Source organism: Leucopleurus acutus (genome assembly GCF_964270905.1).
Source record: "Leucopleurus acutus genome assembly, chromosome: 3".
Classification (NCBI taxonomy): Eukaryota; Metazoa; Chordata; class Mammalia; order Artiodactyla; family Delphinidae; genus Leucopleurus; species Leucopleurus acutus.
The window spans coordinates 93486691-93499459 of record NC_139145.1 but is presented as its reverse complement, the minus strand read 5'-3'; the positions used below and the strand labels follow the sequence as shown (position 1 = coordinate 93499459).

At 38.0% G+C, this 12769-nt stretch overlaps 1 protein-coding gene across 1 annotated transcript; it reads left to right on the top strand.

Moving 5' to 3' along the window:
- Window positions 1-288: 288 nt before the first annotated feature.
- Window positions 289-3222, top strand: LOC309959319 (AN1-type zinc finger protein 1-like; the record flags this gene model as incomplete). The annotated part of the gene is made up of 2 exons (XM_082835553.1): window positions 289-1018; window positions 2146-3222. The coding sequence occupies 2 exons, from the start codon at window positions 289-291 to the stop codon at window positions 2163-2165; spliced, it is 750 nt and encodes a 249-aa protein (XP_082691679.1). The 3' UTR covers window positions 2166-3222.
- Window positions 3223-12769: the final 9547 nt, after the last annotated feature.

The following is a 12769-nucleotide window of genomic DNA, read 5'->3' as shown; positions in this document are numbered from 1 at the left end:
AATGTGTGAAAACCAAATAACACAGCTCAAATAACCCATAGGTCAAAAACAAAATCAAAAGGAAAATAAGAAAGTATTTTGAACTGAATGAAAAACAAAACATCAGAATTTGTAGGATGCTACTAAAGCAGTGCTTATAACATGCCTGTATTAAAAAGAAGAAAGGTCTCGAATCAGTGACTTGAAGTTTTTTTTATTTTTATATAAAAAAACTTTATTTTTCAGTTTCTTTCTTTCTACCATAAGAAACTGAAAAATAAAGAACACGTTAGCTTGCGGTGCTGGGAGATGGCGGAGTTGGACATTGGGTGGCACTGCCGGGTGGAACAGTGCCAGCAGCGAGATTTTCTTCCATTTGTATGTGATGGTTGTTCAGGAATATTTTGCCTTGAACACAGGAGCAGGGAGTCACATAGCTGTCCTGAGGTTACTGTAATTGAGAGACTGAAGTCAGATACACATACATCTTACCCATGCGCATTCAAGGACTGTGCTGAAAGAGAGCTTGTGCCAGTTATGTGTCCTTATCGTGAGAAGAATTTTTGCCTGAGACATCGTCATCAGTCAGATCATGAATGTGAAGAACTGGAAATCCCTAAGTCTCGTATGGCTGCCACTCAGAAACTTGTTAAAGACATTATTGATTCCAAGAGAGGAGAGACAGCAAGTAAACGACGGAAAGGTGCAAAAAATAGTGAAACAGCTGCAAAGGTAGCATTGATGAAATTAAAGATGCATGCTAATGGAGATAAATCATTGCCACAGACGGAAAGAATTTACTTTCAGGTTTTCTTACCTAAGGGGAGCAAAGAGAAGAGTAAGCCAATGTTCTTTCGCCAGCAGTGGAGCATTGGAAGGGTCATAGACTTTGCAGCTTCTTTAGCCAGTCTTAAAAATGACAATAACAAATTAACACCTAAGAAATTGAGATTATGTCATAGTACCTCAGGAGAAGCCTTACCCTTGGATCATACTTTGGAAACCTGGATTGCTAAGGAGGATTGTCCTTTATACAATGGTGGAAGTATTATCTTGGAATATCTGAATGATGAAGAACAGTTTTTAAACAATGTTGATTCTTACTTGGAATAGTCATTCAGGGAGTCAAGCTAGAAATCACGACGAAAATTCATTGTTAATCAAATTCTTTTACTACAAATATTATGTATTTTTTATTTTTAAAACTTGCTTTTTATTTCATATTATGTCATAATTTACATTATCAGTCTTCTATTAAATTGGATTTGAATTTTTGTGTTTTCAGGTTTAACTATGAACCGACATTTAGCAAATTCTCTTATCTAATTAACTTTTATTAGGTTATGCTATAATAACAACAACAAAGATATATTTCTCATTTGGTTAATGTCGGCTTTGATTGGCTGTGACTCTGCTCCATGTTGTCTTTACTCCAGAATCTAATATGAAGGAATGACCCTTTTTGGGGACATTGCCATTCTTATGGCAGAAGAAAGAGATGGCTCTTAGAAGATAACATGTATCACTTGCTTTACGCAAGACACATGACCAAGCCTACCATCATGGAGCCTTAGTATCCACCTACATCATGATGTATAAATTGATGTGTATACATGAACCATAGAAACTTAGAGGTCATCTCACTCACTCTTCAAAGTTTGTGGATGAGGAGTCTCAGGCCTAGGAAGGGAAAATTATTTTCTTGTTGTCACCTAAGTGCTTTGGGGCATATCTCTGATTAAAAAACTCCCTCCAGTAGGATTCACCATTTTATCTGTATCATATAGTACAGATAAGAAGAAAGATGGGATAGCTAAACTACATTACAAGTCCTTTATATATATACCAAAGCAAAACACATGCCAAAAGTAACTACATTTTACCAACACATTAAAATTAATGCTCCTGACTGATGTATTCTATCTATACTCAGCAAAGTACTACTATAGAGAAGAAATAGAAGTTATTTCTGTTTGTTATTTGTTGTATTCTATCTATACTCAGCAAAGTACTACTATAGAGAAGAAATAGAAGTTATTTCTGTTTGTTATTTGTCCCTTTCCTACTTTGCGATAGACAGGGATAGTGGCTTTAGGTTTAATTAAAGGAATAAACTCACAGTGTTTATTTCATCTCTAATTCTTTCTTCATATTATTTTCATGCAGTGAATGGAGATAACTTCTGACTTCTATCAGCTGCTTATACATTCATTTATTAACCTAGTTATTCAAGTACCTACTAAATGTAAGGATTTGATTCTAACTGCCGTGGTGGATACAATGAAGAGATGTATACGTACTTAAAACTATAATACAAAGCAGCGTGGCAAGTGCCAAAGAATATATAGTAAGTATAGCTATGTTCTAATAGCTCTTTTATCAGAAACCATAAGACCAGAAGTAGAAATAATATTTAAATATATTCCCAGATACCAGAAAGTTTTAATACAAATACCTTAGCATCTGCATAATTACTTGCACAGGGTAGATGACCAACACATGTCTCATGAATTGAACTGAAGCTAAATATACTGGAAAAAATACCAATGCGGGTTGAAAAGAAGGGAAGTAAGGCGAACAGAGATTGAGCTACACTTGAGACTAAAGAAGAGGTCCTGTCAATGATTAGAAAAGAGACAAAGCAGCATGGAGGGAAGGACTTATGTCATCTGGTCCCAGATAGTGGAGCAAACTAGTCTGTAAGAGACACAGGTGCCAGCATTCTTGGAGGCTCTATGGACGGGAGATCCGGCCTGAGAAGTCTCCTAAAGAGAACAAGATTGTGGGCACGACAGGAAGTCCCCCCAGTGTCTTGTTTCCAAATTACTCTGAAATCAGACATCTTTCTCAGGCTTTCTTTTAGGGCTTTCAGTTGAGTTCGCTTAATATAATTCTAGGGTTGGCTGTCCCCACCCCTCCTTAGAATCTTTCTACCTGCTCACAGGCGACTAGAATTACAAGCAGAAAACCCACAAGTAGAAAAATGTTTTAAATTCAGATAAATATCTAACTACAGTATGATACAAATGAGCTTAAGCTTCATATAATCAGCCAGTAAATACACATGAATAATAAATTACTAGATTTTTCCCAGATTTGTCAGATTTTATTCCAGGCAGTTTTCAGATAAGAAGCCTTGGAGAACCTGAAGAAGGGTAAAGGCTACAGATGGAAGGATCTGAGGAAAGTAAAATTTACATTCCTCACCTCTTTGACCTGGGCGACAAAAATTGTGAATTAAGATATTTGGTCACATAACGGTAAAGATAGCTTTGGTTTCATAAAGTTCTTGTCTTATGTTTATTTTTTGTCTTTTTAAACCAGGGAAGTTCTCTGGAAACTTAACTGAAATATCACAGAAGCATTAGTTCCAGTCCCTATTTTCAACATTGGTATAGTGTATTTTGTTTTTCTCAGTGTGGTACATGGAAATAAAATTGATGGACTATAAAGTCTATTGTATTTGAAAGATTAACCTACGTAAGTCAAAATTTCAAAAACTTGTAAAAATATCCAATAAAAATTGCTTTGACAATTTTTGAGGAGCAAACATTTTATAATCTAAAATACTTAATGTGTAACTGTCATTGTTGCATCTGACACAGATTGTGTCATGATTACAGGAAGGATCTGCTGAAATAATTATATGATCAGAGACTACTAGATCTGTAGGCTCAGTAGTAGATAACTGTAGTGGGGTTTTTTTGTTGTTCTTTTTTTTTTTTATTTTTCTGCTTAGCATCAGAAGCCCCTCCTCTTGTTTGGGAAACAGAAAGCATTTGTGAATCTGTGGGTTGAAGTTCAAAACCCCGACTCTTTTCCTTATTCCTTCCTTATTCCAAGACAGGCATATGACCTAAGTTGGGTCAATTGAATATCCTTGCCATAGCTGTGAGTAAGGAGTCGTGTTACTAGGAAGGAATAAAAGATTAGAATTAGTCAGTGGGCTTCGATTGCCCCATTGTGTCAGGGTCCAAGTGTCCAGCAGCAGTGGTCCCTTAACCAGGCTGTACCTTTGGCCATGGATCTGGCTATGTGCTCTCCCTAGGTTGCCAAGCTATCTGGTAACCATCCAGGAATTTTTTTTTCTACCTAAGGACACCACAAACCGTTTCAGTTTTTGCCTAACTGATACCATCACTGTTTAGAGTCATGGGAAAACCCTAACTAGCCTAAGGATGCTGCAAGGCCAATGTATGGGCTCTGCAGTTTCCTGAGTAATGATGAAGAGCCAACAAGGCTAAGCTCCAGGAGGGACGAGTCACCTAGCTTGATTACTGTGGTATACTCAGCTCCTAGCTCAGGGCCCTAGAACACAGATTCAGTAAATTTTTATTTGATTCTGACCTGAATGAATAAAATAGTAACACCCTCCTCTAGGCCTCCTCAACATCTATTTAAAATTTTTGGATCCTGTCTGCTTTTAGTGTAGATTTTCCTTAGGAAGGAACAGAACTCAAAAAAAGATGACACTAAGGTTTTAAAATCAAATAAGTAGGAGGCTGTTTTTCCAGTGGCAGAAATGAAGTCAGGAGTAAAGATTAGGTTTCTGCTGTGATAAACTGAACCTGTTAAATGCTATGACTTTGACATTTCGTAACTGTAGGTTAAACCGTTATGTCACTCATTAGATAGCTCTGTATTTGTTTGAAAAGTACAAGAGTCCCTCCTACTGGACTTTGATCTAGCAGAAACAACTGTTACCTAACAACCTCAGACCATCACTGGAACACCTGTATGAAGAACGTTCTTTAGTTTATTTAAATGGATTTGCATATGTAATTTATTTAAGCCTTCAAAATGATTAGAAAACTTTTTATGGTCCTGCTTTTGTCGTCTGTGACTCTTGGGGAGGCAAGGAAATCGTTTCTCAGTTTTCTGAACATAGAAAAGAACTGAAATACTATTTTTCACAAAGACTGAAGAAACTGTCGTTGTAAGGTCAAGTTACAGAGGTCAACAGCCAAACTCCAGCTACCTCTTTGTGCAACTAGAAGATCCTAAAATGCTCCAAGGGGTGAATGTGACTAAGACTTTATCAGATGTTACCAACTTTACCATAAACCTGGTGACAGATGAAGACGGGGAGACAAATCTGACCATTCAATTGTGGGATTCTGAAGGTAGGCAAGAAAGACTCATTGAAGAAATAAAGAATGTCAAAGTCAGAGTGCTCAAACAAAGACAAGACAGTCTTTTCCAGACATCAAACCTTATTGATAGAAATATCCTTATGCTTTTTCCGCCAATGATACTGTTAAATAAATGTGCGTTTGCTTGTAAAAAAAAAAAGAACAAGTTAAATGCAAAGTAAATACAGGAACTAATAAAGACCAGAAAGGAAGTCAATGAAATAGATAACAGGAAAACAATAGAGAAATTAATAAGACCAAAACTTATTTTTTTTTAGAAGATAAAGAAAATTGATAAATCTCTAGCCAGACTGACCAGAAGGTACAAAGCACCAATATCTGGAACAAGAGAGGTGATATTACAGATTCTACAGATATTAAAAGGATACAGTTATAAAAAACCTTATGCCTAAAACTTTGACATTTGGATGAAATGAACAAAATACCTATAAGACAAATTACAAAAGAACTCTTAAGAGATAATAAATAGATACTCTAAACAAGCCTAGGTCTATTAAAGAAATTGAATTTGTAGTTAAAAATCTTCCCACAAAGCAAACCTCAGGCCCATTGACTTCCATAGTGAATTCTCCTGAGCATTTAAGGGAGAACTAATACCAATTCTACATAAACCCTTTCAGAAAATCAAAGATAAGGGAATACATCCCAACTTATTCTATGATGTCAGCATCACTCATCATTTATCTAAATTTCACCATACCATCTACCAAAAATTATCTTATATTCATGTGGATATGATAAATATGGGGTAAATGACAGTACAGTTAGTACTCTTAGTATTGTTGAGGTAGTACAGTCCTTTTTGATTGACTGACTATGGCAAAACAGTGATTGAATAACAGACTAATGTCAACCATAGAGAATTTTAATAGAAGCTGAGAACATGTAGGCTATCAAACAATTCAATGAGCATAGAGCAATAAATAACAGTTTCTTTCTGGCTCATGGAAGGTTCAGTGTGAATTTTCCTCTTCAGAAGGCTCTCCTGGAATGTCTCCTTCAAATGATGGACTCAGGGATCCACTTTTTGTTCTCTCTGAGGTCTTTTTTTGCAACAAGTCATTTGGAGAGAGAGTACACCTTTGCACTGCATGTTTCTAGCCAGCACTGAAACAGATCATAGGGCACTTCTGCCTATATCCCACTGATCAAAACTCAGTCCTATGCCTAGATGCAACAGGAGCTCGGTATGTAGTTGTGCTGTATGCCCAGGAGGAAAATAAAGCAATTTGGTGCATGTTGCATTATATCTGCCATAAATATTATGAATACTTTGTATAACAGCATCAGGATCCACAAACTAAAACCATGATCCATATCTAACAAGATGACATAGGTTTAAAAAATTCTATAAATCCACTTAAATCAAAATTGCAAAATAGGGCTTCCCTGGTGGCGCAGTGGTTGAGAGTCCGCCTGCCGATACGGGGGACGCGGGTTCGTGCCCCGGTCCGGGAGGATCCCGCATGCCGCGGAGCGGCTGGGCCCGTGAGCCACAGCCGCTGAGCCTGCAGGTCCGCAGCCTGTGCTCCGCAACGGGAGGGGCCACAGCAGTGAGAGGCCCTCATAAAGCAAAAAAAAAAAAAAATTGCTAAATAAAGATTTGACTAAACATCAGCTAGCTAAAATATGGATCAAATATGTATTAATTTGAGACATTAATTGAAGTATGAAATCCAGGTTAAGATTTTCTCTCTGCACCATTCAGAATATCCTGAAATATTGTATTCAACCCTAATTGATGCACGAAGAGAACAACTGACTAATGGGAGTAGACCCAAGGATAATATTGGGTTGGCCAAAAAGTTCATTTGGGGTTTTCCGGAAGATGTTTCAGAAAACTCAAATGAACTTTTTGGCACCCAATATAACTAAGGTGGAAAATTGAAAATTTTCACATGATAATTAGTTGAAAGAACTATGAAAGTTTATCCTGAAGGAAAGATACAGGGATAACAAATAGCTGTCATAAAATATTTGAGTGAGGGGATCATTTGAAACAGAGATCACACTTATTCTTTATGGTTCTTGAGATTAGTACAAGGACCTTTCAAGTAGAAGGATAATATGAACTCAAAATAAAGAAAATCCTGTATAAATTATTGGAGCAATGGTTCTCAAAATGTGATCCGGAGTCCCAGCACAATCTGAGACCTTTTCAGAGGGTCTGCTAGTTCACAACTATATTTAAATAATACTAGGATGTTATTTGCCGTTTAGATCCCCATTTTCATGCAAGTGAACACTGAAGTTTTCCAGAGGCTACTTGACGTGTCATATCACAAAAAAGAAGACATAAGAACCCCTTATTAAGCTAGACATTAAAGAGATTTGAAAAGAGATAAAACCATTTCATTCTTCTCACTATAATTTTTTTAATATAATTATTTTTTTCAATTTTATTGAGTTATGATTGACAAATAAAAATGGTATAGGGGCTTCCCTGGTGGCACAGTGGTTGAGAGTCCGCCTGCCGATGCAGGGGACACGGGTTCGTGCCCCGGTCCGGGAAGATCCCACATGCCGCAGAGCGGCTGGGCCCATGAGCCATGGCCACTGAGCCTGCGCGTCCGGAGCTTGTGCTCCGCAACAGGAGAGGCCACAACAGTGAGAGGCCCGCGTACCGCAAAAAAAAAAAAAAGAAAAAAAAGTATATATTTAAGGTGTACAACATACTTTATATATATATATATATATATATATATATATATATATATACACATTGTGAAATGATTACCACAATCAAGCTAACAAACCCATCATCTTATACAGTTAGTGTGTGTGTGTGTGTGTGTGTGTGTGTGTGTGTGTGTGTGTTGTGAGAACACTGTAGATCTATTCTCTTAGCAAATTTCAAGTATACAATGCATTATTATTAGCTGTAGTCACTATGGCTGTACATTAGGTCTCCAGAATTTATTCATCTTATAACTGAAAGTTTGTACTCTTTGGCCAGCATCTCCTCTTTTCCCCCACCTCTTCCAGTCCCTGGTCCCATACTACTCTCTGTCTCCATGAATTAAACTTTTTAAAAAATTCCAGGGGCTTCCCTGGTGGCACAGTGGTTGGGAGTCCGCCTGCCGATGCAAGGGACACGGGTTTGTGCCCCGGTCTGGGAAGATCCCACATGCCGCGGAGCGGCTGGGCCCGTGAGCCATGGCCGCTGAGCCTGTGCATCCGGAGCCTGTGCTCCGCAATGGGAGAGGCCACAGCAGACTGGCATCTACTGACTGGTAGGAAACTATTGGTTTGCAGACAGAATAGATGGTGAGCAGACTCACCGACATTATAACACTTTACCCCTTGCTCAGTATACTTTAGTCATAAGGTTCTCCTATTTCCTTCCCATGACAAACTCTTCTCTGCCTCACTGTCCTTGAACTTGCTAATCTCTCTGCCTACAATATTACTTTTCAGGATCTTGTAAAGCTGATATTTTCTGAACATTCAATCTCAGCATAAGTATCATATCAAGTAGGCTTTCTCTGTCTTGATTGAAACAATAATCTCACACACACACACACACACACAATCACCTTGTCCTGATAGCTTTCCTTATATCATTCATCAAAATTCACAAGTATTGGGCTTCCCTGGTGGCGCAGTGGTTAAGAATCTGCCTGCCAATGCAGGGGACACAGGGTTGAGCCCTGGTCCGGGAAGATCCCACATGCCGTGGAGCAACTAAGTCCGTGCTCCACAAGTACTGAGGCTGCGCTGTAGAGCCTGCAAGCCACAACTACTGAGCCCTCGTGCCACAACTACTGAAGCCTGTGTGCCTAGAGCCCGTGCTCCGCATCAAGAGAAGCCACCGCAATGAGAAGCCTGCGCACCGCAATGAAGAGTAGCCCCCGCTCGCAGCACGCGTGCAGAAAGCCTGCATGCAGCAACAAAGACCCAACTCAGCCATAAATAAATAAATAAATAAATTTATTTATTTTTCAAAAATTCACAAATATTTTCTTTACCTGTTTATTATTATTTCTCCCCTAAACCAAATAGTTTTGTATTTCCATTTCTAACATTATAAGCATTCAATAAACATTTGTCAAATGAATCAGTTTGAAAGAAAGTCACAAAATAATTATCATAATTATCATTATGATAGCTACCATTTATACAGTACATGCTAAGTCCTTTATGTGCATTATTGTATCCTTACCTTACCTACTATATCCTTACCTTACTTACAACTGTATCCTTACCTTTTTTATTATTATTACTTTTTAAAGTTTTATTTTATATTGGAGTATACTTGATAAACAATGATGTGTTAGTTACAGGTATACAGCAAAGTGATTCAGTTATACCCCTACAAGTATACATTGTTTTTCAAATTCTTTTCCCATTTAAGTTATTACAGAATATTGAGCCAAGTTCCTTGTGCTATACAGTAGGTCCTTGTTGGTTATCTATTTTGAATATAGTAGTGTGTACTTGTCAATTCCAAACTTCCAATTTATCCCTCCCCTCCCCATGCCCTTTCCCCCTGGTAACCATAAGTTTGTTCTTTAAGTCTGTGAGTGTTTCTGTTTTGTAAATAAGTTCATTTGTATCATTTTTTTTTAGATTTCACATATAAGCAATATCATATATTTGTCTTTCTCTGTCTGATTTACTTCACTTAATATGATAATCTCCAGGTCCATCCATGTTGCTGCAAATGGCATTATTTCATTCTTAATGGCTGAGTAATATTCCATTGTGTATATATATACACCACATCTTCTTTATACATTCATCTGTTGATGGACATTTACTTACCTTACCTTTCATAGTATGATGAGCAACTTCTGAAATGACTCCCAATGAACTTTGCCTCCTGATACTTATTCCATTATATCATCTCCTTCCTTGTGTGTACTGGCTGGACTTAGCGACTTGTCTCTAACAAATAGAATATGTCAAAAGTGGTGGTGGTTCCGGGTTGAAAAAAAAAAATAGTAACTTCATTGAAGTGAAGCCTGATGCATACAACCTTGACCAATTTATCAAAGTTAATAACACTGCCAATATATACTGACATCATGTACCCATGATATGATACAATGGAAAGGGAAAATCACTTTTGTGTTATCCTTCTAATAATGTAAAACCTCAACAAAATCATGAGAAAATACCAACAAATCCAAATTGAGGGGCAGTCCTACAAAATAACAAAATAATTAGAAGTTCTTCCAAAAAAATGTCAAGATCATGAAACACAAGGAAATACTGAGGAATGATTACAGATCAAAGAGACTAAGGAGACATGACAACCCTGAATAGGATCCTGAGTGGAAAAATTGTTGAAATCTGAATAAAGTTGTAGATTAGGTTTTTTTTTTTTTAAGTGATGAGCTGTCAATTCCGAGACTATGCTATAGACCACTGCAACTTCCATCTGGCTTGCACTTACTCTTGGGCTCTTCCTGCTTGCGGCTCTGATGAAGTGAGTTTCATGATATGAGCCACATGGAGAGGCCCACATGCCAAAAAACTTCTGTTCAAAAAGCTGGTGGAGTCACTGAGGCCCTTGGTCCAACATACCTTGAGAAGCTGAATCCTACCAACAACAATATGATTATCATATGACTGAACTTGGAAGAAGGTTCTTCTCTATGTAAGACTTGAGATGACTGCAGCCACAGCTGACACATTGACCCAGCCCTGTGAAACCCTGAGCCACAGATCCCAGGTGAACTGCCCCCAGATTCCTGACCCACAGAAACTGGATGATAAATGTTTTAAGCCATTAAATTTTAGATTAACTTATTACACAGTAATAGATAACTAAAACCCATGGTTCTATACAATTATTATTCCTGTTTTTGCAAAGAGAAAAGTTGCTTAAAGAAGTTAGGTAACGCCCAAATTTACACAATTAAGCAACAAAACTGGAATTCAAACCCTGCTCTATCAGAGACAAAGACTATGATCTTAATCACTACATTATAATGTGCTCACAAGGTCCCTTACAGTAGCAGTTATATTTCTGTTAATGAAATTGGTCCAAAACAAAATAAAGTTTTAAAAATCATCTGAGCCTATTGCCAAATAAATTTAAGAAAAAAATAGGCTTTAACATCTAACATCGTCAAAGTAAAACAATGAGTTTTTGAGAGTGATTACTCACCATAATACAAATGGATAATATTAAGTAATCCGGGGCTTCCCTGGTGGCACAGTGGTTGAGAGTCCGCCTGCCGATGCAGGGGACACGGGTTCGTGCCCCGGTCCGGGAGGATCCCACATGCCGCAGAGCGGCTGGGTCCGTGGGCCACGGCCGCTGAGCCTGCGCGTCCGGAGCCTGTGCTCCGCAACGGGAGAGGCCACAACAGTGAGAGGCCCACGTACTGCAAAAAAAATAAAAAATAAAAAATTAAGTAATCCCATTTAATTAGTGAATTCTCACAGCTACTTGGAGGTACTTTTGGCAATTAACATTTAGTGAGCCCAGCAATGATAGACAAAATCAGACATTCTGTAAGATTCTGCAGTGAGTTTGAGGGATTTCAGGGCTGAACAAGGGAAAAGATATGACCATGAAGTGGCTGTTGTACATATGAGCATTATTTCAGCAACACTTTGACAGGTTTGCATGTGGGGGAAGTCCCTCATGGCATGATAGTATTTGGAGCCTAAAGCACTATCTAGAAGGGGATGGAGGGACAAGTGAACTCCCAGGGGAGAGGGGGCTTACATGTTTAGGGGATGTCATTCAGGAGACCAGTAGGCAATCTGGTTCAGAGAGTTCCAAAGGGCAGCAGCAGCTCTGCTTTTGTAGCTATAGGGTTTATTTTATCCATGGCCAGCAGATGTTGGGCATAGCTTCACAAGATACACAAAGCAATCGGACTCAAAATGACTAAATTCTGTTTATTTGGGCTATGTTGAAAACAAAGTGTAAAAATTTTACTTTGGCACCAGTGACCTTTTGAGCTAACAGGACACAGTCTGCTGTGACGAAATAAACAGCCTAGGGGACATCTTTGGTTCATTTATAAAACAGATTTACACTAAAGTTCTTCTGTAATTAACTAGGTCAAATAGGAACAACTTGCCTTTAAAAATCTCTCAGCTAAAGTAAAACCATAACTTTTAGTTCTCAGGTAACTCTGCACTGCCACAGAAGTATTATTCAGGCGTATGAGAGGCTCAAAATTCTTTGAGAAAAATACTGGCTCCTCTCCAGGCATTACTGTAGACTCTTGTCCCAGGCACCTCCATGAGGAGGTGCGGTTACGGATTACCTCTGAGCAAAAATAAAACAACTTCTTTAATTTGTATAACTGCATCTTATTCTGCTATTGACCATAATCCGTAAGGAACATATGACTCTTTTCAATAAGGTACACAGTCTTCATTCCAGTCACTGGCCAGAGAGCACAACTTAGAATTGGAAATCTTGCGTGCTAAAAGTATCGATGAGATGTTACAGTCTAAGGGCAATGTTAGCCATGAAGTCTTCTAAATTCTGCAAGTTCTGTCTTTAAGACAGAACTCTAGAAATTAGAGAAACTTAGTTCCTGACAGAAATATTTTTACTAAGTTATATTTAGTATCTGTATTTTTTTTTTAGGATAAACCATGTCAAACAGCAGTAACAAATTACCATTCCAACTGTGGTGGCTTAAAGTAATAAAAAAAAATTTATT